This window comes from Vicugna pacos, chromosome 16 (genome assembly GCF_048564905.1).
Source record: "Vicugna pacos chromosome 16, VicPac4, whole genome shotgun sequence".
NCBI lineage: Eukaryota > Metazoa > Chordata > Mammalia > Artiodactyla > Camelidae > Vicugna > Vicugna pacos.
In genome coordinates this window covers 59830340-59855647 of record NC_133002.1, presented here as the reverse complement: position 1 = coordinate 59855647, position 25308 = coordinate 59830340, and the positions used below count along the sequence as shown (strand labels likewise).

Sequence of the window (25308 nt, the reverse complement as noted above, 5' to 3'; positions counted from 1 at the left end):
ACATGTATCAGCCTACAAAGTTTTCTTATGCTATGGACCCTGCCCCAGGATAGGAATCAGGAGAGAGAGACAGAAACGAGGCAGAAATCTCACTTGGAATCCAACACTTCACAACCATTTTCAGTTGTTCGCAAGGCTCTAGGTATACATTAGGTTGAATTCTGCTGACATTCAACTGTTTTTGACCTACAGAGATTTCATACAGTTTAACCTAATAATAAAGTTAGTTATAAAACAGAAAAAACCTTAATTTTTTTTTTAACATTTACTGAAGTGACACTCTGTGCCAGGTCCTTTGCAAATTTATCTCATCTAACTTCACAAGCCTATAGTATTATTTCACATTTTAATGATAAGGAAATAAGTCAGGGTCCGATGCTCAGCACATAAAAATACAGGATGCTGAGTTAAATTGGAATTTCAGATAAACAACAAATAATATTTTAGAATAAGCATGGCTCCAAAAAGATTCATTGTTGTCTGAAATTCCGGTTTCCCTGGGCACGATGGTGCTGGCAGGGTGAGGACCCCCTGGCGACAGTGGCCCGCATGAGCACCAGCGGGGGACGCCGCAGATGTGAGGACAGAGATGAACGTTCATCTCGTCTCTTGTGGCCTGCTTTTTGTCTGTTTCAAACTTGTCATTTCTCACTTCCACTTTATTTTCAAGGTTGAACATTCTGCTAGAGTTTAATGGGACCCTGTTTCCCACTGTGAGGTCACTCCGATCTGGGAAGGGGACACCATGCCCAAGACCGAGAGGAGGGGGCAGGTGACAGGACTTGTTAACCGTCCAAGGGGAGCTTCCCAGATGCCGGTGTGATCTCGGGAGGGCCTGACCCAAGCAGGCGCCACAAGACATGGGTGCCCAAGCCCAACCACTTCTAGTCCCTTTTTTTAGATTAAACATAAAACACATCATTTCCAATCAGAACTACACACATAAAACAAGACAGTAACACAGAGATTTGATGACCCTTGTCTACTGGACAAGCCGAAGCAGTCAAGTTCACCCACTAACATGAGAATCAGTTTTCATTTAAGTATTTGTAGTCCTAGTCACATCAGACGAGATACAACACTACCCCTCAGGAGTTCAGACATCCACGGGTATTACAAAAATGGGTAAAAATCACTTAAATATTACAGTCCAATAATTTCTTACTCCAACACAGTGAAAAGTGAAAATTACTTCTTGCTAAAAACAAACAAAAAGCCACCTAAACCCATACCTTGTCCAGGAAGGTGGGGCGGTCCACGGAAGACTCTTTGGAGATTGGCGGGCGGCAGCCAAGGGGTTTGGTGACCATCCCATTGTAGTCGGTCACTCCCAGTCCACGCTTGTCCACGTCCACCTTCTTTTCCAGCAGAGCGCCTGGGACACAGCGTACAGAAGCAGCACTTGAAACGAGATGCCTGGTGGGGGGGTTGGCTGCGAGTTCTGAGCACACAGGGGTGCCGGCTGACACCTCAAGGGAGGAGTAAAGACCCTCACCCCCAGAAACCAGGGGCCTCATGGTTTGGCTCTGGCTGGGCCCCGGGAGTCTGCTGTCCGGCCCCTGAGCCTCAGCCCTCACTGGCTCCACACCAGCCGCCCGGCCACCCCTGCCCCTGTGGGGCTCAGCCTTTCCTCTCCCTGGGACTCCTCGCCCCTTCTTCCCCGGCTGTCCTGGCCTCACGGCCATCGGTTCCCACCAGCTGAATCCCTCTTGGCTGCAAGGACCATCCAGATGTTGGGGCTACGTACAACACAAACCAGACAGAGCCTGTCCCTGTCCCTAGAGACGGGTGTTTGCTCAGCTCCCTGTGCCTCCACACCGTCCCGCGGGTCTGGAGGCAACACTAACCCTCCAGCTCACCAGTGCCCTCAGTCTTGGCAGTGTACACCACGTATTCAGCATTTGCCCGAGACTAGAAAGCTGATCCTCATTATTCATAGATCTGGAGCTTGTGAGCTCACCTACTTGCTAAAATTTACTTGTTGCCCCCAGATCAATAATTGTGGCACTTGGGTAGTCATTTGTGGACGTGCACAGGGCAGGGAAGAATTTGAGCCCCAACACACACGTTCCTAGCTCAGGCCCTTGCACGGACAAGTGTCCTTTTTGTGGTTTATCCAGGGCCTGGCTTTCCGCATTGCTGTGCTTTTTGTTGGAGATTTCAGTGTTTAAAACGGTCCCCAAGCCAATATGCTGTCGTGTTCCTGAGCGCAAGAAGATTGCGTCGTGCCCGATGGAGATGGCGGCGAGCCGGCGCCCATGAATCAACGGCACGGCAGAGCCGCGAGAAAGGAGAGGGACATCACCGTCCGGACGGAAGGCTGCTTGGGAGGGGCTACGGGGACACGTGCAGCATGACGGCACTTCAGGAAAGACAGGATGTGGCCACATTTGTGGAGTCACAAGATGAGGGCTGATTTAAAAGAAACATAGCCAGCCGGTGGCACTGTCATGAATCGAAAAGACAAAGGCATCTATGGCCACGTCACCCAGGGTCGGGGCGTGCTCAGTCCTTCTCAGATACTGCTTTGTTGGAAAGAAATCTGGCATGTGACCGTGAGAAACAGATGTTAAATACGGTGTCTTTATGCAGAAACGCACACGGACAAGGTTACGTGTTGACTGCGCTGTGGCCCTGGTTGTTCCTGGGGGCAAGGGCCCCTCTGTATTTGTGGGTTCCGTGTCTGCAGGGACTTTACAGGACATAAGGACCACGGATGACAAGAATCAGCTGTATTTTACACGTAAACAGTTACCATAATATCATTATTTTCTTTTTCTTTTAAGTTTCTCTAATTCATTTATGTTTTAGTGGGGGAGGTAATTAGGATTATTTAGTATTTATTTATTCTTAGAAGAGGTAGTGGGTATTGAACCAGCACCTCATGCATCCTAAGCATTTGCTCTACTGCTTGAGCTATACCCTTCCCCCAGTATCATTATTTTCAAAGCAACTCTAGAACTAGAGTCGCTTGCTGCCTGACAGTGAGTTCATCTCTCAGCGGGATTGGGTGCTCGGCCAGCAGGCGCTGCTCCTGCTGGGCCCCGAGGGGGCCCCGGCCGGCGAGGCATAAGGACCAGCCCCCTCAGCGTCCAACGAGGGGGCACCTTGCCCCAGCACCTTCTCCAAGAGGCTCACTACCTCCTTCCCTCAAAACAGATGAAGACAGGATAAGTTCATCTACTTGTCGAACAAATGGGGGGAAAAACAGAAAAAGCAGGCGTGGTTTAATGGGACATTTGGCCATTTGTCTCTGGAGCCCCTCGTCCCGAAGGACTCACCCTGCGGCCGTGCACATTGTGCGGCCTGGGCCCATCTACCCAACAGGCCTTCCGCCTTCAACCCGTGACTCGAAAGCAAAGCTCAACCTGGCACCTGTGGCAGCACGTCGGGGGGTGTCCGTCACTTACTCATGGCCTGGTCGAGGTTCATGTTGTTGCTCTTCAAGGCCTCTTCAGCCGGCTCTCTCTGCGGGGGAGAAGGGCTTCCGTTAGGACCGAGCGGTCGCTTTTGTAGAAAGGCTCGTACAGAGTTCCACCACTGTCAGCTCAGGGCAGTGATTAATATTAACCTAATACTGTCAGGTTCTGGAAATAGAAATACCTCTCTTCCTTGTTGAAGTTAGAGACAGACATCTTCTAAATAAAAAAATACTTGTAATAAAGGGTACTGAATTCATTTTTAGAGGGAAGAACTTGTATTTAACAGTTTTAACACACTGATAGCCCACTGAGGATCAGGTGGCCCTGAGGAAGCACAACTGTCACCCAGATTTGGGTGAGGTGGCAATCAACGTGTTAAAGACAAAATGCAGTGTCAGGAGTCTGAGCACCAGCGGCTCTGGGAGGACGAGCTCTCTGCCAGGACAGCTGCGGGAAGTTGCTGCAGGCTCTGCTGTCAACTACTTGTCACCAAAAAAAGGGTAAAAACAATACAATACAAAACAAGCAGGTTCATCTTGGTAATTACCCCTGTGACTGAAACAGACTGGTCTCAGTGGAAGGGCAAGGGCAACCCTGCCACCAGCTCACATGGGAGGAGGCCGGGCCTCAGGCCCGGGGCCCTGCCGGGGTCAGAGCCTGTGCCCGACATGAAGGGCGTCGTTCCTGCCTCTCGTCTGGGGCCACTCTAGGCTCATCTTTCAGGGACACCCACAGCAATCGAAAAATAAATACTCTTCGAATAAAGATTTGGAAAGAAGACACCTGAAGGGAATACATGGCAGGTGAGGGTGGCATCCCTGTGCTCTGAGCTCCCGCCACTGACCTCAGGAGTGGGAGAGACTGACACCTTTTCAGAGGAATGCCCTAAGATTTCCAACTCTCCCTGCACGTGATCTGAGACTCAGGAACCAAACAGGCTGGGTTAGGATTCTTTTTCTGGACATGAAGCGTCAGCACTTTACACCAAGTTTTGTCTTGTGATCTTTGTCAATCTATTACATAAGCAAAACTCACCTTTAATTATAAAGTAAAGGAAAAAATAAAACTGTATAAACCAATGAAAATTAAAAATCACACATCATTTTTTATTCTAGGACAAGGTTCTCACACCTTTCTCGATAGAAATGATGTGGATCTTTGCTGTGGCTCAGCCAGGGCCCCTAAGCAGAGGTGCCCAGGTGAAAGGGGAATTTATGGGCTAGGTTAAGCCAACAATCTCATCCCTCAAAGGCCTTCCCTCCGTGTTACACAGGACAGACACGGGCCGGACACGACAGGGCCGCACACAGCGGAGCACACGGTGGGGAGCAGTGAAATGGGGTGCCAATCACCGGGAATCCCATGTCTGTGAGTTGTTTGATCAGCCGGGTCATGATCCATGCCTCGTCCTGTTTGCCAGATGTTTTCATGCCCTGGAATGAAGAGTGGGAAGGAGAAAGCCCATGAGTCACATTTTAATGCATTTCTTCCAGAATGGGAGACAACTGAACATCACGTCAGTTTACAAGTCCCAGCATCTTTGTGGGTCAACGCCGAGCGGTGCTGCACTCAGGGGTGCCCTGACAGCACTTCGTGGCTCGTGCTGTGGGATGTTTCAGGGTGCTTTTGAGGCAGGCATATGTGTGCAATTCAGACTTCAAAAAGCAAGACAGTCACTGCTTTCCCTCAGAGGATTTAGTTCATCACAAATATGCACCTCTTCCGATATCAGATTATCATAAGTGCTCCCCTGAATAAAGGCCGATAACATCACATGAAGTTTACCATAAATTACACGGCTTTTGCCCTTTTTAAGCTTTACTCTGTAAGACAACAAAACGCCAGGGGTTCATCCCAACAGAATGAAAAGGCAACCAGGTGACAGGAACAAAAACTCTGTTAGTTTTGTTAACTATTCACTCTGTCAGGGAGGGGGAAGGAGGACAGAGAGGAGGGCGGCGGGCACCGTGGAAGGGCTGAGCATCAAGACGGGACTCGGCCCACCCCCCTGCTCTTCCACGGTGACAGGGATGAAGCTGATGCAGCCACACGGCACAGAAAGCATCCCTTACGGCGCTCTTCAAGGGCGGGCTGCCACAGCGATGGAGCGGAGCCCGCGGGGGCAGTCAACTAACGGGCTGGCTGTCCTCCAGAGGCCGCTTCTGGGAGGTGATTTTAATCAGCACCGTGTGGCCAGAGCCATGTTTGCCAAGAATATACAATACCTTAATTTCCCAATTTGGTGTTTCTGGTCTGGCCATTAACTGGAATATTTGCCCGCCCGACTGTGGGAAGACAGTCTCATCCATCATTTCTACTCTTTTTGAACAGAAAGCCCCAGTTTTAGTTTCCGGGTTCTGCTTACAGCTAACTGAATGGTTTTCAAATTGAAAAAATTTTTTTGAACAGATAACATGTTCAGATGGTTTCAAAGTAGAAAAAAGGGGCACGTGGGAACGTCTCCCTCGCCCCCCAGGTCCCTCTGCTGAGTTCTCCTCCCCTCATTCACCCTTCCAGAGAACTTAAAACCCTGCACGGGCCGTCGTGAGACCCCGCTACCCTCTCTGAAAAACTAAGGGTCCTGCAGTTTTGTTTACATGGGTTGTATCTTACCAATATTTACTGTATTCGAAATTAAAACTCAGAAATTTAGAAAATGTTACTAATTTGCTTAAAAAGAACAATAGCAAACCCATTCATATGTTAACATGAATACTAGTTTTTTGTGGAAAATAATCATTTTTTCCAAAGTAAACATTTCTGGTGAGAGGAGTGGCGGTGCTGAGCCTGAGGGGAAACCCCTCCACTGCCGGCTTCGCAGAAGCAGCTGGATTCCCGTCGTCTCTGCCTTTGCTTTGCTGTTGTCACAGCAGCGCCACGGAGTCCCTGGGAAGCCGGCTCTGGGCTCAGGACAGACCCAGGGCCGGCAGGGGTCCTCAGAGCTCTCTGCACTGTGACTGGGGACCACCGTGTGCTGAGGCTCCCCTCAGCACCACTGACATGGAGAGCATTTTCTCTGGTGACACACGCACCTTCGGGAGCCCCTTTTTGGGGGCGTTCCCCCAGGGGCTGCAGGAGGAGGTGCTCTCTTGGGAAGCAGCGCTGTTCCACATGCCGCCGTCCTCGTCTTCCCACTGGCTGGCGCCCAGGCTCGCGTCGTCCCCGCCGCCGCCCCAGCCTTCTTGCATAGATTTTGAAGCTAGAAAGACAGGGGACATGAATGTGTGGCATTCGCCACTCCTCCGGTGGACAGCGTGCACTAAACATCACTCAGGGGAGGTAGGACAAAGGGGTGTCCTGTGACCTGCCTTTTCACCACTTTGTTTCCCTTGGATCCAAGAATGTAATTTCTCCCGCGAGAAGTGTAACATACATGTAAATGCGTATGTAGCTTTTTCCTTCAAACTCCAGCTATTTGTAGTCTGTGCCGTTCCAAACCCCCGTACCCGACTAGAGGTCACGGTGAAGCATGGACAGCCTACAGGAGAAGGCGGCAGTCTCTGCCATGGGATGAAATGGCCAGTAAAATGCAGAGTCCTGAAAATGTCGCTGTCCTCTGTGTCACATGGTACACCACGTGGAACACTGCTTCCCCAACGTGACCACACACAAGTCACCTGGGGACCATGGGAAATGCAGCAGGTCTGTGGTCAGGCCCAACAGTCTGTGTTTTTGACAAGTTCCTCAAAAAAGAAATAGCAGGTGTGGCCGGTGGGCAGGAGCGAGCAGGAATGCTGTACTGTTCTGCTTCTTGTTTTTATTTTATTTTTTTAAAGGAGAGCTTCTGTTGAAAGCTCCTTTGTGTTCACCTATTAGACATGGCAAATATTTCTTTATAGTCTTGGTTTAACGTTAGTCTTAACGTGTAAATAAAATGAGGACAGTGTTCTTAAAAATTAATTCTTAAAATGCATTTGAAAAGCATCTCTCCAAATAGACTACTCTGAGCCATTTCTAAGCTGCCAGCTCAGGGCAAGTGGAAGGCTCGGCTTACCTGGTTTGCACAGGGCTGGGGCGGCAGCGGGGGCGCTGGCTCTTCCAAACGTCACTGCTGGCTCGGTGGGCTGGTCCCCCCAGCCACTGCCGCTGCTGGGCGGCTTGCCCCAGGCCGCTGTGCCATTATCAACCAGGGTGGAAGGGGAGGATGGTTCTCCCCAAGAGTTTTCTGCCTTTGAATGAACATTAGGCATTTCTCCCCAGCCTGATGAAACTGAAAGGCGGACCAGGGGAACAGGGAGAGAGAAAACAAGAAAAAGTAAGACGGAGAAAGTAAAAATGGTACTTTCAAGGTCAAAATAATTTCGAGGTAATCTATCTTTAGGATGGCTTTTAGTAGAAAGTGCAAAGGAGACATTATCAAACCTAATCAGATTTGTCTGGCTTTTAAAAGTTACAAGTTTCTCACTCCTGACCCCTACCCACTTAAAGCAGAAAGTCCATTACATTAAAGACCATTAAATTCGCAGTATTTGCAACATAACAGAGTTTAGAAGAATAGCTTAAAAGGAAAGTTGAAAAAGTAGCTCTTTTACTTCTGGTATGAATGTAACAACCTAAAGGAAATTTTATGTTACATGATTCTCTTACAAAAATTTTCACAAGTTGCAAATATACACTGACAACTACTCTTGCTTATCTTCTGACTAACCATCAAAGACACAGATCCAGGTGAAGAAATGAGAAGACGGCAGATTGCACATGTGCAGATAATGTAATGGTAGAGAACCCACGGTTCTCAGGTCCTCAGGGAGCTGAGGCAGAGCTGAGGCATCGGCCTTAAAAGATGGGGACAGACTGGAGGAACTACAGATACGGTGTTTCCGCCAGACACACTGACTGCAAGGGTTTTCAGGATTCTTCTTTTGTTCCTCCATCTAGTCCTGTTGCCAGAGCATCCCGATCTGGGGCTGGTCCCTGACAAGCGTATGCAAGGAAACTAGTGAATGCAGAAGGTTATGGCATTTCTACCTCCAGGCACAGAGGAGATCACGAGACCAGGTGACAACAGGATCTCCCTGTTCTCTTTGCACTTTAGTAAGAAAAATATTTTACATGATATATGCAAACTTTATTTTTCCAAACTGACCCAAATTCTGATCTTTTTGTTTCTGCCCATAAGCTCACTTGACACTAACAGTCACACTGACAGCTCTTACGGCAGCTGTAGTTTTCATACAGATACGGTTTCTCAGAGACAGAACTGTGAACTACTACCTGAAGAACAGAAACCATAAAATATAATACTAATGCAACATTGTAAATCAACCATACTTCAATTGAAAAAGAAAAAACAAGAAAAAGAAAGCATAAAATATAAATAACCAACCACAAATTTTAAATAATTTGGTCAAAATGGATGGATACTACCATCTCAATTATGAAATTTCCTGATTTTTCTGACTAAAAATAGTGCGGTGTCAGTCCCTTGCAGCTTTACTCTAATAAAATGCAACAATATTAATTAATGACAAAAGGACATACAACCTATGAATCATTTAAAATCACAAGCTCTGTGCTGAGCAGCACATGATGTAAATGATGACCAGTAACAGGGGAGTCAGCCCCGACCAGCTACCGGCAGCCACTGCTGACTACAGCACCACCTGCCACTACACAGAAAACAATGTGCACATCGGGACGAGCTTCACAAATGGAAGGGACAAAATTAAACCAGGAAAATTAACACACGTGACAAAAATTATGGATGTTTTGGGAAGGCGAAATAATTCAGGTGTTGTTAAAGGCCAATCAGCTGTAAAAATACTCATTTATTGTAACTAAATAACAAATTCACCTAAAATTTGTTTATCATCCTTACACTCCCATCTCTTTGAAAAGCAATACTACAAATTATTTAACTAAGTCAAAACTACAAATAAATGTTAAGACTATAGTAACGACAGTCAGAGTTTTAAATTCCAGTGAAAGCAGCAGCAATGTCTGCAGAGTATTTTTCTACAGTAGGCCAGCGGTCTACACGCGGCGTGTTCCTAATCTCAGAAATTTACGGAAGAGTAACTGCTCAAACACCAAGAAACAATATTTCCACCATTTTAAGTTGAAGCCTGGCAAGAATATAATTTTCCCCAACACCAAACTAACGTACACATCAGAGTGAGTGCACCACCAGACACCGAGAGGCTCCAGAGATGCTAAAAACCGAGGCACACCAGAAAATTCGGATGCAAAGCAAATACTGTTGGTAGAGAGAAAATGAATTCAAACGCATACTCCTAAAATATATACAACCTCCACATTTAATGGTTAGTGCTCAAGCGAATTTGGTATCCTTGTTGTTAATAATTTTATAGAAGCTCTTTTAAAGTTGGGCATAATGAGGCTGAACAAATTCCTATCTCATATTAAAACCACTGATACTAAAATTTAGAAAATGGTCCTTCAAATACTATCGCTTTTGGCAAAATGTTCCTGCACCATGGGGTCCCGAGTCGCTAGCTCCCTTCTTCCCCGAACACACACAGTGCTGGGATGAAGCAGCAGCAGCCGCGAGACGCCCACAGGAGCCGCAGCTCTCAGACAGCTCTGAACCTACATCCTTCGTCTTCCTCTCGGAATGGAGAGGTGCGCGCCCAGGGGACTGGCGTGAAGATGAACACGGAGCAGGTGAGAGGCCAGTAAGTAGACCTGAGAGAGAGAGAGAGGAGACCCTTCATCTGACTCAACCATCCAGACCCTGAAGCTGCACACAGCTAAGTCGGCAGGTGGCATGTTTCCTTCCGTGACCCAAGGGATCAATGCTAGCTCGTTCCATGGATGCTGCTTAGATAGTTTTATACGTGTGACAGTCCTTTTTGGGAAGAAAGGTTCAGTTAAAAAGTGGCCAATTACAATTAAGTGAAGGACAGATAAAGGACTGAAAATTCAATTGATTAAGCATTTGAGTGCCTGCTCCGTGCTTGGCATTTTTAGGTACTAATTTAAATATGAATGAGATGGGATTTTGTTCATATGGATGGCCTTCAAGCCTGATGTAAATTTATGATAATGCTCAGCTGGCTACTGGCTTATGGAGGGACAGAGCAGGAACAATTAATTTTTCGTATCTAAAATCAAGGTGTTTATGTAATAAAGCTTTATGCAGAAGAGTTTGCTCAGTCAGATGGCGAAGCATCCTACTTTCAGAATGCCTTGCTTCTTGGGCATTTATCTGACACTTCTGTTCCAAACTCACGGGACTTTATCTGAGGATTACAGGTAAGGGTCCTTTGAAAAGGCTGACCGCATGGTCTCGAGTTGCACAACGGCCTCTTAGAGGAGATGCCTCCGCCTGCCCTCCTGGGTCATCACAGACGGCAGGTGTTATAAACAAAAAACAGTTCGTACTTTAGTGCCTTAATACAGATTTGAAATGTGTTCTTTCTCATTGATATGTAGGGGGCCAAACGGTACCTTTAACTGTCTCATTCTTTTATTCGCTTTGAACTGAAGGTACCTAAAGTGAAACCTTCGTCTGTAACCCCAAGACCTGACTGACAGGCACATGCTACCTCTTCAGCAGGACTTCTGACTCCCTGGTCCTCCTTCAAGTCCAGCCCCACTTACAAGTCCCTCAAAACACAGGAAAGTATAAACACCCCAATCAAACGGAAATCCAAGAAAAATCGCATATCCACAAAAAGCACAGGTTGCTCCCAGTTCATTCCTTTTTCAGTTAACTGTTGCATGGTGCTTAAAACAGAAAATTACCCAGGCTGGAGAGGTCAGGGAGATCTATTTCTGAAGTCGCAGTGTGAAAACCGTCGCGCTCTAACAGCACGGTGCTGATTCTCTCCATCTGCAGGTAACTGTCTCTGGGTATCATTTTTACCCCAGAGGATGATAAAGGAGCGAGTGAACTTCCAGGACAGGAGAGCCTGCAGGAAGGACAGTGCTCTCCAGCTTCTGCTCTAGGGACACTCAGAGAAACAACATGCACGTTTTATCAACCTAGGGAGAGGATTCCTAAATCCAATTTCTTCCAGAAATACAAATCATCAATAGGCACATGAAAAAATGCTCAATATCACTAATTATCAGAGAAATGCAAATCAAAACTACAATGAGGTATCACCTCACGCCAGTCAGAATGGCCATCATTCAAAAGTCCACAAATGACAAATGCTGGAGAGGCTGTGGAGAAAAGGGAACCCTCCTACACTGTTGGTGGGAGAGCAGTTTGGTGCAGCCGCTGTGGAAAACATTACGGAGATTCCTCAAAAGACTAGGAATAGACTTACCGTATGACCCAGGAATCCCGCTCCTGGGCATATATCTGGAAGGACCCTACTTCAAAAAGACACCTGCACCCCAATGTCCATAGCAGCATTATTTACAATAGCCAAGACATGGAAGCAACCTAAATGTCCATCAACAGATGACTGGATAAAGACGGTATGGTATATTTACACAATGGAATACTATTCAGCCATAAAAGCTGACAGCATAACGCCATTTGCAGCAACATGGATGTTCCTGGAGAATGTCATTCAAAGCAAAGTAAGCCAGAAAGAAAAAGAAAAATATCATATGAGATCACTCATATGTGGAATCTAAAAAAAAAAAAAAACCAAACACAAAACAGAAACAGGCTCATAGACATAGAATACAAACTTGTGGTTGCCAAGGGGGTGGAGGGTGGGAAGGGACAGACTGGGATTTCAAAATGTAGAATAGATAAACAAGATTATACTGTATAGCACAGGGAAATACATACAAGATCTTGTGGTAGCTCACAGAGAAAAAAAAAGTGACAGTGAATACATGTATGTTCATGTATAACTGAAAACTTGTGCTCTACACTGGAATTTGACACAACATTGTAAAGTGACTATAACTCAATAAAAAAATGTTAAAAAAATCCAGTTTCTTCCAAGTCTTAGTTTATCCAATGGGTGACATGCCCCTTCCATGAGTAACTCACACAATCTCTGCCTCGGTTACAACATTTGTGCCACAAACCTATACGATAAAGCAAATATAATTCCACTTATCCAAAGTAGCCAAAGCAAAGTCACGTCTGCTTCCGGCTGGAGGCTTCTCCAACCTCATGACAGAGGCAGGAATCACCACCGGCACGGCTCAAATGCCCGGCGCAGGCTGACGAGAGATGTTTCCGAGGAGCTGAGGACAGGCAGGAAGAGGGATGGGCCACGAGCAACAGCAGCAGTGCTCCCCCAGCGCGCTGCCGGTGTGCGGTGCTAATGCTTCACTCCCGTCCACCACGCGAGGACCAATCCCAGGCAGGATCTCCTGGCCCCACTGTGTCGCTCGTTTCACTCAGATCAAGCCTGTAATGGCCTTCATGTTTGACTCTAAATTAATTGTGTAGCAGTCTCCCTACCTCTCTTTAAAATGATCTGAACGTCTTGGTGAAAGTGGACAAAGCTCAGAGATGAAAGGAACCATCTCTGGAGGCTGTCCCTTAATCTTATTGTTAGACTCAATGCACCGTGTTCTCCTGTGTCTGCAAATTGATTTTTAAGTGTCCCAGAGTACTTATTTCTAAGTGCCCAAGGTGATCAGGCTGTATTTTCAGCATCTGCTTGCATTTCCTGAGAAACATGAGTCAGTGCCATGCTTGCAGGTCTGGCTCACCTTCTCATCGGCCTCGGGGCAGAGCTGAGCCAGGAGGCGGCCCCACCCCGCCCCACGCCGGCAGACACCGCTCGCCACCCTACGCTGAGTAAGCCTGTGCGCCCTTCCCAGAGAGCTAACCAGCTCTGGCCAAAGGCAGGCACAGGGACTTTCTCTAGGTCATTACTGTGCTCCAGCTCCAGAATGTGTTTGAACCAGATCCAAGTAATCCAGTTTATGAAGCTGCACTGCGTTTCCTAAATTAATGCCAATTTTCCTGAGGCTCGTTAGAAAGCAATTGTCCTGTAGCATCTACTTTTGTAAAACTGGACGCACGCAAGCAGCCCATTTCACTGAGAAACCACGTTCGTAAGGCAGAGGTCTGTGCCCAGGTCTATGCAGGTCCGGAGGTAGAGAGCGCAGAGCTCTGTCCTCCACGCGGTTACAGCCCAGCACACAGTAGGTGTTCAACAGTGCATTCTGGGTGCACATGTGCGAAATGAAGGCATAAAGGTACTGGCTCTAGAAGCATTCTCACAGCGGTGCTGAGAGCAGGACAAACCTCACAGACTACAGGGCTTCGCTGGGTGATCAGAGATCACGGGACTGAGGCGGCCTGGAGGCGGGAGCTGGGGAGGGAGAGGGGCGGAAGGAACCAGCCCTGGCGGGTTTTCTGACGGGGCTCCAGAACAAGGCAGTGGGGGTCAACGAATCTCTACTCATCTGTTTCAAGGATGTTTGATGCTCACAATTTTTTTGCCCCAAACCTCTGCACATGACGGTCGCAGGCACTCAGCAAGCCATTCTACCGCTGTCTGTGAGCCTTCATGGATGACAGAGGCCCCGAGTGAAAGAAACCACACTTTGCAAACTCCCCTGCAGGTTGGATTCTAGGTTCCATATATAAGACAACCGAGTAAGTGACCGTGGAGAAAAGACTCCATCCTTAGTCTGGTCTTTATGGCCACGTCTCTAAAATTTAGGAATGGCATAAAACTGGAAGGAGTAACTCATGCTGATTACAGAATCAGGGTTTCAAAAGACATCAACAGGCTAGGGGCCCTGAACCCAAGTTTACCAGGAAACAAAGTATTACACTTGGGATCAAGCCACCACAAGAACAGTCCTGAGTGAGGAAGGGCTCACAGTGGCCTTAACGAAAAGAAAGACTTCAGAATTTAAGAAAAACAGTGTGACATGGCTCAAGAAGACTACATGAACCTTCGGCTGCGTTACTAGGAGTATGACTTTAGGAGCGAGGGAGGTTATCTCAACTATTTCTGCGCTGGTTAAACCATACTTAGAACACTGACATCAGTTCTGGGCACAAGGACTCTCACAAGCTACAGCTTTTCCAGATGATAAAAAGGAGTTACAGCCATGATTATGAGGAACCGTGGTAGCAGCTGGGAACAGTTCCTGGCGAACGGGCAGCTGGGACACGATCACCATATGCAGCTGTCTGAAATCCGGCGGTATGGGAAGGGAAATTAACCCTTGCTTTGTACTGTCCTAAAGTGATAGGAATCATTCTAGAAATTTGGAGGGAGGCTGCCCGAGGCTCAGTCCAAGAAGGACACATTATCCAGAGTGACCAGGAAAGCGACAAGGTGGGGGCAGGAATCCCAGCACTTGGTGCCCAGTGAGTGTGTAGAAGAGGGAGGCCCGGAGCTGGATGAGATTCTCCATCTGGTCCCTGCCACCCCTGGCAGCTCTGCGATTTGCTGAGTCCAGTCCTCACTCATCACTCAGGCAGATTCCATGCCTGGAGCACAGTGGCCCTTCGTACCCTGGACTGATACTCAAGTCAGGGAGCTCCTGTTAGTTCTCTAGTTACAAAGTCCAGCTGGATTCCCCACCTCACTCCCTGAACCATCCTATGGTCTCTTCCACTGCAGTACCCAGTAGAGTGCCTCCCACAAAGCACGAACTTGAAACACAGATTGCAATCTAACCTTAGGATTTTTCTTTCACCTGAAATCAAAACATGACCTGTTCTACACAATGCCATTGCATTTTACAAAAATGGTTTTATTTCAGCGTCAACCACACACCAGAAATACCTGTGGGGCTCTGAAAACGGCTAGTGAAAGAGCTTCCCTCCAGCCCAATGACACCAGCCATCTCTGAGGCTGGTATCCCCCAGCCCCGAAGCTCCCGTGTGATTCTAACGAAAGCCCCTTGGGGTGGAGAACCACTGGTTTATCTCATAAAGAAATGAAGGCTCTGTAATATGTAAACACAAGCCAACATAATGGTCCCCAATCTTTCCTAAAGAGGACGTAATTTTTTCTTTCCTCTCCTTTTCTGTTGAAAGTTCCTAATATATTTTTTTCCTTGGACAGAAAGCTATCAGAGCATCCTACTTCATTTTTTCTCTTTGGATAATACTCAAATACAATATTTTAAGGTGAAGGGCACTTATAATCAGTCTAAGGTCATTTGCTTAAAAAACCCAAATATAATGAGAATGAACCATGTTTTTTCACTGCTACAGGGACACAGAGTCCGCCCGTACCTGGACCGAGCAGCGGCGATCGGTTGAGCTGGGCGCTGGCCTGGTGGGCCGGCGGCGCCTCGGCCACGTTGGCGCCATTGCTTGTGGTGGTGGTGGTGGTGGTGGTACTGGCCGTGGCACTGCTCTGGATGCCCGGGTTGTTTCTGTCCCACATGTTTACAGTTTTATTGGTGTAGTTGCTTGGGTCGCCCCAAGCTGAGGTACCGTCATCAATTTCCATTTTGCGTCGAATGGATGGTGGAGAAGGCTCCTCCCAGCCTGTGGCCTCACTGTTGTCCTTCTGCTTGACAGGGACCGGCCCCCCGATCCACCCTGTTCCTGTCTGTTTAACGGAAGCAGCTCCTCCCCAGTTACTCGCGTTGCTGTCTTGGGGTTTGCTCGCCCAGTTCTGTTGGGGGCTGGGCTTTAAAGACTCTCCCCAGCTCGTCCCTGGATTCACCTTCGCATTTGTGCCATTGCCCCAGCCGCTGGTCCCCGACCTGGGAACCTCATTCCAACCTGACCCTGATCGATTACCGTCAGCATCCCAGCTGGGGCCACTTTTCTTCCCATCCCCCAAGTGTCCAAGGACAGAAGACGAATCGGCCCAATCTCCCCCTCCTGCGCTCCAGGCTGGGTTTGATTTGTGTCCATCTCCCCAGTTCTGAGGTCTGGATTTTGGGGGCTCGCCCCAGGTGGGCGACCTGTCCTCCTGATTCGCGGTCCCGCTCCAAGCGTGGCCGCTCTTGGCAGCAGCAGCATTACTAACAGCAGTAGAGCTGACCGCATCCCCCCAGACCCCCGGGCCGTCTGGCGCTTTGTTGCTGCCGTCTCCCCAGCCTGCGCCTGCTGGCCCGGCGGCCGGTGGCGCGCTGGCCCACCCAGACACGGAAGAGGTATTTGCGCTGTCCGGGGTGGGCCCGTCGCCCCTCCCCCCTGAGTGTGGCGGCTGAGTGGCTGCGCAGCCCCAGGCCTCTGTCCCACTGTCACTCTTTCTCTCAGGCCGCGGGGAGTCTTCAAGCTCCCAGGCAGTGTTCTGCTTCACTGGAGTCTGTCCCCAGCCGGTGTTGGACAGGACTCTGGGGTCGAGGTCGCCCCTCGGCAGTTGGAGGCGCCCTTGGTCTACACTCCCCTTGTCTCGCCGTCGGCCTTCGGCTCCCTCCCTCCCGGCACCTCCTTCGTGGTGACCGCCTGAACCTTCGCTGCCGCCTTCACTTGCGGTGGTTCCGGAAGACGCAGCTTTGGCCCATGAGCTCGCGTGCTCACTGCCGGGCTGTGTGGTAGGGCTCTGGCCGCCCGCGCTCGGACTGTCCCACCCTGTGGATCCTTTCCCGCTGATGTCGCTGCTGGAATGCTGCTGTGGGGGCTTTCCCCACTCCCCGCTCACCCCATTCGAGGTGCTTCGGCCAGGGTGGCCCCAAGCTCCCGAAGGGATGTTACCAGCACCGCTGCTGCCACTGCCCCTTCCCCAGGTGAGGATCCCAGGGCCGGCAGGAGGCCCCGAATCCCAGGCGTTCCCTCCATTTCCCTCCTTCTGCCCAGCACTGCTGGATCCGTTCTGCTTAGCACTTAATGCTGAGTTCACAGTGTCTCCACTCCCCTGGCTGAACCCAGAGCTGCTATTTCCTGTGGCAGGGTTACTGGGGGACAGTCCCCACACGGAGCTGCTGACTCCTTCGCCGCCACCACCCCCGCTGACTGGAGAGACTGATGATCCGTTAGCACCAGGAAGGCCTTGCAGGTGGGGTGGGATGATGGTCCCCACACCGACAGCCATGCCCCAGTTCGGCAGTCCGTTCGTCTGCACTGCACTGACAGGGTTCGGTGAAGGGTTCACGGGGTTAGTGTTACTTGGTCCATCAGTGTTAAGGTTCTGAGGTTGCACGCTGAAAGACACGTTCTGAGAAGCGGACGTTTGTGGTTCTGTGCTCTCTTGCGGCAGCAAGTTCCCCCAAGCACCCAAAGCGCCTGCGGGGCTCCCATTCTGGCTGCCCATGTTCTGACCGATGGCACTGACCGGGCTGCAAATACTGGAAGGGCTGCCCGTCGCCACAGTTCCTTCATGCCCGAGAACAGGCCAGGCAGCTGGGTTGGCGTTGGGGTTAAGGTTGAGATTAATGCCAGCATTGGAGTTGGAGGCACCCCAGCAGGTCTGACCTCTCCCGTCTCCGATCATGGTGTCCATTTTCCCATCCCCGCCGCCGAGGGAGCAGTGGGCCACGCCCCACGCTCGGGCCGCGCTGCTGCCGCCGCCGCCGGCTCCCCCGGCTCCGAGGGTGCCCTGGGCAGGGGGGCTCTGGACGAGCGCGCCGTTGGTGCCAGTGCTGCCGCTGGCCTTCTTGCTGTGGCCAGCGAAGCTGCCCTGCGCGCCCCCGGTAGCCATGCTACTGCTCTCTGAGCCGCAGTGGGAGGCAGAGTCAGTGTCCGACGTACATTCTGAGGCAGACTCAGTCTCTGCCCCTGTGATGGAAGGCCACGCCTCCTTATCCGTCCTGTCTATTATCACTTTATCCCAGCTGCAGGTGGCTTCACCTCTGTAAGTGGGCTGCTGTCCCCAGTGGGAACTTTCATAATGATCTGCCAGTCCACTGTGACTGAGATCTGAAAAAGATCAAAGAAATTCAAAATGAGATTTTCCTCCCATGTGTCAATAAATCAACTGTTAACCAGGCTTTGGGAGAAGCTTTCTTTTGAGTTCTCCATTCTGAACGACAAATACTACAAAAATGACTCAAAGAAACAAGTTCTTTGTCTTCTCAGTAGCTCCCATTTAAAAAAGTTCATGTTTCTAAAATTACTTTACTTCCTACGACCCCACACTGCTGAGAAGACTGACAGTGCACATTGGCACAGGGCATCTCCGCATGCATCTGTCACAGGGAGCGGCTGAGCGGGAAGCGGCTTAGGAGCCTCCCTGACTACACGGTGCCTGCGGGTGCGCTGACTCTGCGGACACTGGCTACGATGCGCAGTTCACGTGGATGCTGAATGCAGCCTGCAGTTCTTTTCAAGACCTGTAACGAGCTAGTGTTAGAGGCTATGAAGTTCATTCCATAGAAGAGAATTATAAATGCACCACAGAATCATACAACAGAATCAATATTTGGCGGACGGTGGGGGCCGGAGGAGAGGGAAGAGATTTTAGAAAATGATATCTCATGTTACCAAGGGTACACGGTTTAGAACCACTTAATCTCATTTATACTACTTATCACCAGCAATTATGGTTTATCACTGTTTCCTGTGCATTAATAAAAAGGCTAATGCTGGAATTAATGAGACAATCCTCTGAGAATATAGATTTTTTTCATTCATATACATTAAAAAAAATCCCACATTTCAAGAAAAATATTAGTCACTAGGTAAAACAATAGAAAACTATACATATACAAAGGTGTATGGAGGGCCTGAGGAAGTGCCCGTGCGGCCTGGGCTGTTTCTAACAAGCAGCCCGCGGTCTGAAGGAGCGGTCAGCACAACGGTCAAGCTCCCGCTGCGCGGCCCTCCCCGGGCAGGAGGGCAGGGGCTCAGGGCGTGAGCAGAGCACCGACATGGCAGGGCTGGCAGACCGCAGCCGTGTCCACACACCAGGGCCCCGGGCCCTGAGGCCAGGAGGAAGTCAGGCCCGCGCCTCTACACACGAGAAGTCTCTAGAACACGTCCACTCACCTTGAGAAACCAAACCTCCCTCCGCCCCCCTGGCCCAAGGGCCCTCATTTCTGCCGGGGCTACTCCAGCAGCTCTGCCTCCGCCAGGCCCCCTCCTGCTCCTCTCCAGGGTCTTGTCAACAGTGCACCTAATATTTGTGCCAAACGGATGCCCGGCAGGTCAGGAGTGCGTGCTCACACACTTCCGAGGCTCTGAGCACAAGGCCGGCGTCTCCAGGCAGCCCACCAGGCCGGCTCTCTTCTGGGGCCTCCTTTCTCCCCATTTTCCCCTGGCTCTGCTGCTTCCTCGTGGTACTGTGTGCACCGTCCACTCCAGCAACCTGCCCTGGGAGGGGCTGGCCTCTGCTTGCGCTCAGGCTCAACTGTCTGCTTCTTCCTCACCTCACCAGGCATTTCATGGAATAAGCTTTCTTTCCCCATTGAGACTCTCGGACACACTCATTATAAAGTCTTCCTTTAAAAAAAAAAATCCATTTGCACCAGGGGCTGGCACACATCTTCTGTAAAGGGACAGGCACTGAGTACTTCAGCTTTGTGGGCCATGCGGTCTCTGTCACAAGCACTCAATGCTGACGTTACGGTGGGAGAGCAGGCACAGATAATGAGCAAGCGTGGCTGTGCCCCAACCAAGCTTTACTCACAGAAGCAGGTGGCGAGCTCGAGCTGGCCCGCAGGCCGGCTGAGCCAAGCCCTGACCCAGATGAGAACCTCATGGCGTGTGCAGGCGCCACGCGGGGGACAGTGACGACCCCTGCAGACAGAGTCCTCCACTCAAGGAGCGCACGCCCTTGGGGGAGTTCTGGGTGTGACCCTTCGTGCCTCCCTCGCCCTCTACGTTGCGAACCCCACGAAAGCAAGCGCTGCCTGTTTTTGCCCTATTTGTCTGTCCAGGGCTCAGCAGAGCATTTGACACATAAGAGGCTGTGAATAAATATCTGTGGAATAAACAAAGGAATTGATGGATGTTTTTTATAAACACTTTTAAAAGCAGTCTGCCAGTAACATAAAATGATGTTACTTAATTTCAGTTGACTTTGAAGGTAATGTTAAGATTAAGCTTAAGTTTCATGTCGACTAGCAAGATACTTAACTGAAGCGATCTGCAAAAATACAGGATGATTATTCAAACAGGTAGTAGAAAAAGAACTGCTGGCTCAAAATCTTTTTTATTTAGACAAAATTAAAACGGACACTATAAACCTACAACTGGAACATGGTTTCCGGCGGAGAGAAGTCACAGAGCCACAGAAGTCCGTTCGGGGCGGCGGTGTTTCACCAAGCAAAGCAAACCAGTGCGCAGCGGCGGGCGGTCTCCCCCAGCGAGGCGGCCTGGGCCGGGGGCAGGGCCGGGGGCGGGGGTGGGGAGCGCGCTGGTCGCAGGCGCGTCTGGCCTGCCCCGACTCGGCACACTGCTGCTCCTCTTCCTTCTTTCCTACTTCAGCTGTTCTTTGGCTCCTCACCGCTCGCTACTTCAAAACCACCAAGACGGACTAGGTTTTCAGAAATTAATTTCACTCAGAATTCCGTGAAGGTTCACGAATACAGGCAGTATATAAAAAGTAAACACAAGTTACTCTTGTGTTTTTTCTACCATTTGAAGGCTCTCATTACAAGGGCAAGTTCTAGGCATTTTTCTGACAATTATGAATGCAAAAAACGAACAGCCAGGGACTATACCTTGTACTGAGCTATTATTTCACTACCAGAAACGATTTTAACGCAGTTCACCTTGTTTTTACATTCCATTTGTAGGAGGTGGGCATTAACAGAAATAGTTAACTTGATTGCTATAAAATAGGACATTATTGGGACAACTGGTGAAATTGAGATATATTAGAGTTAGATACACCAGTGTTAAATCTCCTAAATGTATCACTGTACTGTAGTTACGTAACAGAACGTCTGTGAAGATATTTAAAGGCCATAATACCTGAGATTTACTGTCAAACGCTGCTCCAACAAAAACAAAGAGCCTGTGTGGGGAGCGAGACCCAAGGCTGGATGACCAACAGTAGGCCCTGTGTCTGTCCATACAGCAAATATTAGTAAAGCCTTTCCCTTCATTAAAAAAAAAAAAAAGTTTTTTAATGGAGGTGCTGGGGGTTGAACCCAGGACCCGGTGCATGCGAAGCACATGCCCTACCACTGAGCTGTACCCTCCCCCCTCCATTGCATTTTTTTTTTTGAGTAAAGGTAGATTTATTTATAGAGCTACATACTGCATAGAGTGTAGGCTGTTTCAGAAGGCGAGAGAAAGGCCACGAGGTGTGGGGTTGGGCACTCAGGTTAGGGTAGAAGTAGGTACACACTCTATAGACAGAGCACCGGCCATCTCCGAAGAGGAGGGAGCAAAAAGGCGGCCCTCCTCTGCATTTTTAATGTTAAAAATAAACAAAAGATCCAATTTCCCCACATCCAGCGAGTCTGGAACACTTACTCCTTTGTCAAAGGTAACTGTTGGATGATGCCCGATTATTCTGCCCTGATACAGTCACGAATCTGGGGCACCAAAGATTTTCACCTCTATTCCCCATGTCCTCAGATGGCCAGCACTGCCATGACGCTCCTGCCCAGGGAGTAAAATCCATGAAAACACAGAACGGAGCCCATACAAGCTGACGCTGGCACAGAACACGGAGTGCAAGAAGGAATGACCTCGGCCCCCAGGTAATCCTTCCTGTTGGGCAAGACCCTCTCCACCCTCGGGGGTTCTCACCAACTCTGTGTATGAGACCTGGGACCCAGGCTGGGTGATCAGTGGAGAACGTGTGTGTCAGGCTGCAGAGCAAATATTAGAATTAGGAAACTAGAATTCCTTCTTAAATTTTTATATCTAAAAAAATGCTAATTTTCCTCCACATCCCACTTCAATGGCCGTGGCCAAATTGGTGATGATAATCTGACTGGGGGGGGCTGCTGTGGGGAGCAGGGGGAGATGGAGTAACACTCAGGCGGTGGAAGTGCCAGGACCTAGTGAGAGACCAGATGCGCGGGAGCAGGAGAGGGAGGCTCCAGAGTGGTGTCCTGACCGCAGGCCTGGGCTACGGGTGGATGGGAGTGTCACCCACTGAGCTCTATGTCTGAAGTACACCGTTCTTCTTAGGAGAATCTGTGACTTTGAAAATATTTGAATAGCATGGTTTTCATAAATCAAAGTCTCTTGATTGTGTTATCAATTCAAAAGTCTATCTTTCAGCTGTAATCTGGAAGACTACATGAGAAAAATTTGTGGAATGACTGACTTCTGGAAACAGGCATTTTGACATGAATGAAAGCTCTGAAATAAACCAAGAATGAATCCTCTGGTAGGTTATTCTAGACTCTCCAGTATAGCTCATGAGCTCCAAAAGGCTAAAATCCATGCATCTGATGAACGGCAAGTTTGAAAGAGTGTATAAACAAGAGTCTTAACATCCCTAAGACATAATGTATTTCATCGCATTTTGAAGTTCCAACTATTTCCCCACACATTAAATCACCTGAATCTCACAACTGAATCTTTTTCACAGATGGGGAGAGAGAGGCTCAAAGGCCAAACTTGGAGAAGGTGTTACAACCAGTAAGCAGTAAGGGTTGAACTGAAATCCGTATCTTCAGGATAAAATTCTAGTGCTCTTTCCACTAAAAATTCTACTACTAAAATATTTCCACTAAAAAAAAAAGCCTTAAAAAGAAAAATGTAATGAAGTCTGTGTATGTTAAATTCTTTTTTTAACCCTTCAAATGGTTCACACATTCTAAAAATAGGTGTCTCTATAAAAATCTAAGTAACAAGCTGTCTTAAGTGATTAAATTAAAAAGGATCACACAACAGCATCGTTTAAAGAGAAAAGCTTTCTTCTTTTGTTTCAAAATTCCTAAATGTAACCATATAAAGATAAATTTTTCAGGAAAAAGTACTGAACAAAGAGCTTCCAAAAGCTACAGTAGGCAAAATTTTAATTAGGTATCGAATTAATCAGATAGAGAAGCGTGGGCAAGATTTACTCAGAAGTGCTGGGAATGCTTAATTAGTGCCGACGCCGACAAACAGCGCACAAGTCACCCTTTCTCACTACAGCCCCTTTAACTGAAATGACAGGATAATACACCATACATTATAAAAGTAACTCCAAATGCTTCCCATAGTTGGAAACACATGCCCTAATTCTTACCAACAACACAAAGTCACCCCCACCTGGTTTCAAGGGGAAGGATAAACGTAGCAACTGCTTTCAGCTTTTGGGAACGGAAGACGCCTCCCTCTCTGCTGCATTTACCCTGCGTGTGAAAATCGCAGAGACGGTGCTCTGAATTCTGAGCTCCATCACCCGACAGACCCTGCAGCAGCTCATCTGTCAACTTCTACATATGCAGGGAATTAGGAAATGCAGATGGAGTGAAAGGTTCACTGAAAACAATACGGAAAGTGTCCAAAAGAATAAGCGGACTGTCCTATGCATTTTTCCAAGGCGGCAGTAAGCCGAGATTGCTTCCACCAGGTTAAGACTCTGGAGAGCAGTAAAAGATCAGGGAAAGAAGCAGCCGCATGCTCAGGACGAGCGGGCTGGGCGGAGGAGGCGGAACAGCCGGCAGGGTGTCTGCCCTGGGGTCGCGGTCCGGGGTCAGGGACCAGGGGTCTCTCGCAGGTCTGCCGCCGGCCGCTCCCTCCCAAGACACCGAGCAGGAGGGCAGAGGCGCGGCTGGAGCTCGGGACTTCTGGCCCGGCTGGCCCAGGAGAAGCAGCCGCTCTCTGCTCCGTGCAGGTTTTGTTTCTGGGCCCCTCGGGGCCGACGGGGCAGAAATACCTGCAAAGGGGGCCTCCCGCCCCCGGAGACGCTACCTGGCGCGCCTGTGGCCCGTGTGCCTGCGGCTCCCCGCGCCACCTCGCCCCCGCTGGATGCGGAGGTGGCCGGGGCCCTCCCCGCGCAGCGACCTGCAGGCCCTGCAGGCCCTGCAGGCCCGCGCGGGCCAGGGGCTGGCGGTGCCCTTCCCACCCCAGGAGGGAGCTGATCACCCCCTCCAACAAGGGGGCGTGGCAGGGAGAGAGAGGCATCCTGTCGAGAGGATTTGAAAGCCTTGATTATCTATTCGCAGCCAACACTAAACCGATCTCCTTTCCTCTTTAAGTTCTTTCAACCGACACAAACGTTTTCACCAGGACCAGTTGTAGGGAGCACCAGAGCCACCTTCCCTGTCTGCCAAAGGAGTAACGCGTGCTGCTGACTGGGTGCATGCAAACAAACCCTTTCCTGCTCCTTTGTTTTCTGTCCCTTCCTCTTTCCCGCTTTTCCTAAGCACCCCTACCCGTGTGGCACACCGACACCAGCTAGCATTTTCTAAATGAGCCCGCGTGTAAACTGGCACGTGTCCAACTTCTTAATCACTTTCTGCTTCTATCTACAAAAGATCTAAGTAGCAAACACTCCTGCATATTAATCAAAGCCTCTGTTTACAAATGTACAAAGCAGCCACCAAAACAATACACTGTTCTGCCTTTAGCACATTAGAGTTTTTTTTAAAAGATAAAAGCTCTCAAGTGTTTCAAGCTGGAGTTATGCTGCAGATTGGCAAAAACATAGTCTGAACAGAAAATAACATGATAAAATGACGTTCTTCTGGAACCTTAATAGGGTGAATCACTAACATTTATATACTAGTAACACTTATCTTACCAGTCAAAATTTTTTATCAGTTGGCTAAATGAGCTCGCTTCCGAATCAGTACGTGAACTTGAAAATCTACTTTCCCTTGTATTAGATTGTTACAAGAACAATGTTTTATTTCAGGATGAACTGTTGTTATTTAAAGAGAGAACCTGGAACCAGGGCTGGGCTGAACCCTGGCCTGTCCGTCCCAGTGACTGTGATTCCAACTCCCTGGATGCTGCCAGCGACGGCGGAAGGAACACAAGCTCTCCCACAGGGCTGGAACCTGCCCCACCGCTTGGTAGTTTGCCCCTAGTTCTGCCTCTACCCTCTGGGTCGGCCCAGTGTGGCCTCCTGCGTTCTCAGACCAGACTTTCTGTAACCGAAACAGTCACCAGCCCTCCCCCTCGCAAGGCTCTCTGTAGGGTTCCTCCAGTTCCTTTCCAGTCCTTCCAGGGCCTTTCTCTCCCAGCCGCCCTGGGCATGCCTATTAGAGAGCCCTGTTTTTCCACAAGGGATGG

General features: G+C 49.2%; 1 protein-coding gene across 2 annotated transcripts in view; it reads right to left on the bottom strand.

Moving 5' to 3' along the window:
- The window catches only part of TNRC6C (trinucleotide repeat containing adaptor 6C), a 110640-nt gene that overhangs the window by 21952 nt on the left and 63380 nt on the right, over window positions 1-25308 (bottom strand). For both annotated transcript variants that reach the window (XM_072939685.1, XM_072939684.1), the window contains exons 5-10: window positions 15514-18093; window positions 7417-7632; window positions 6455-6621; window positions 4775-4855; window positions 3411-3468; window positions 1233-1375 (exon numbers count right to left, since the gene is read on the bottom strand). In XM_072939685.1, coding sequence (XP_072795786.1) covers window positions 1233-1375; window positions 3411-3468; window positions 4775-4855; window positions 6455-6621; window positions 7417-7632; window positions 15514-18093 — 3245 coding nt within the window. The remainder of the gene's footprint in view (window positions 1-1232; window positions 1376-3410; window positions 3469-4774; window positions 4856-6454; window positions 6622-7416; window positions 7633-15513; window positions 18094-25308) is intronic.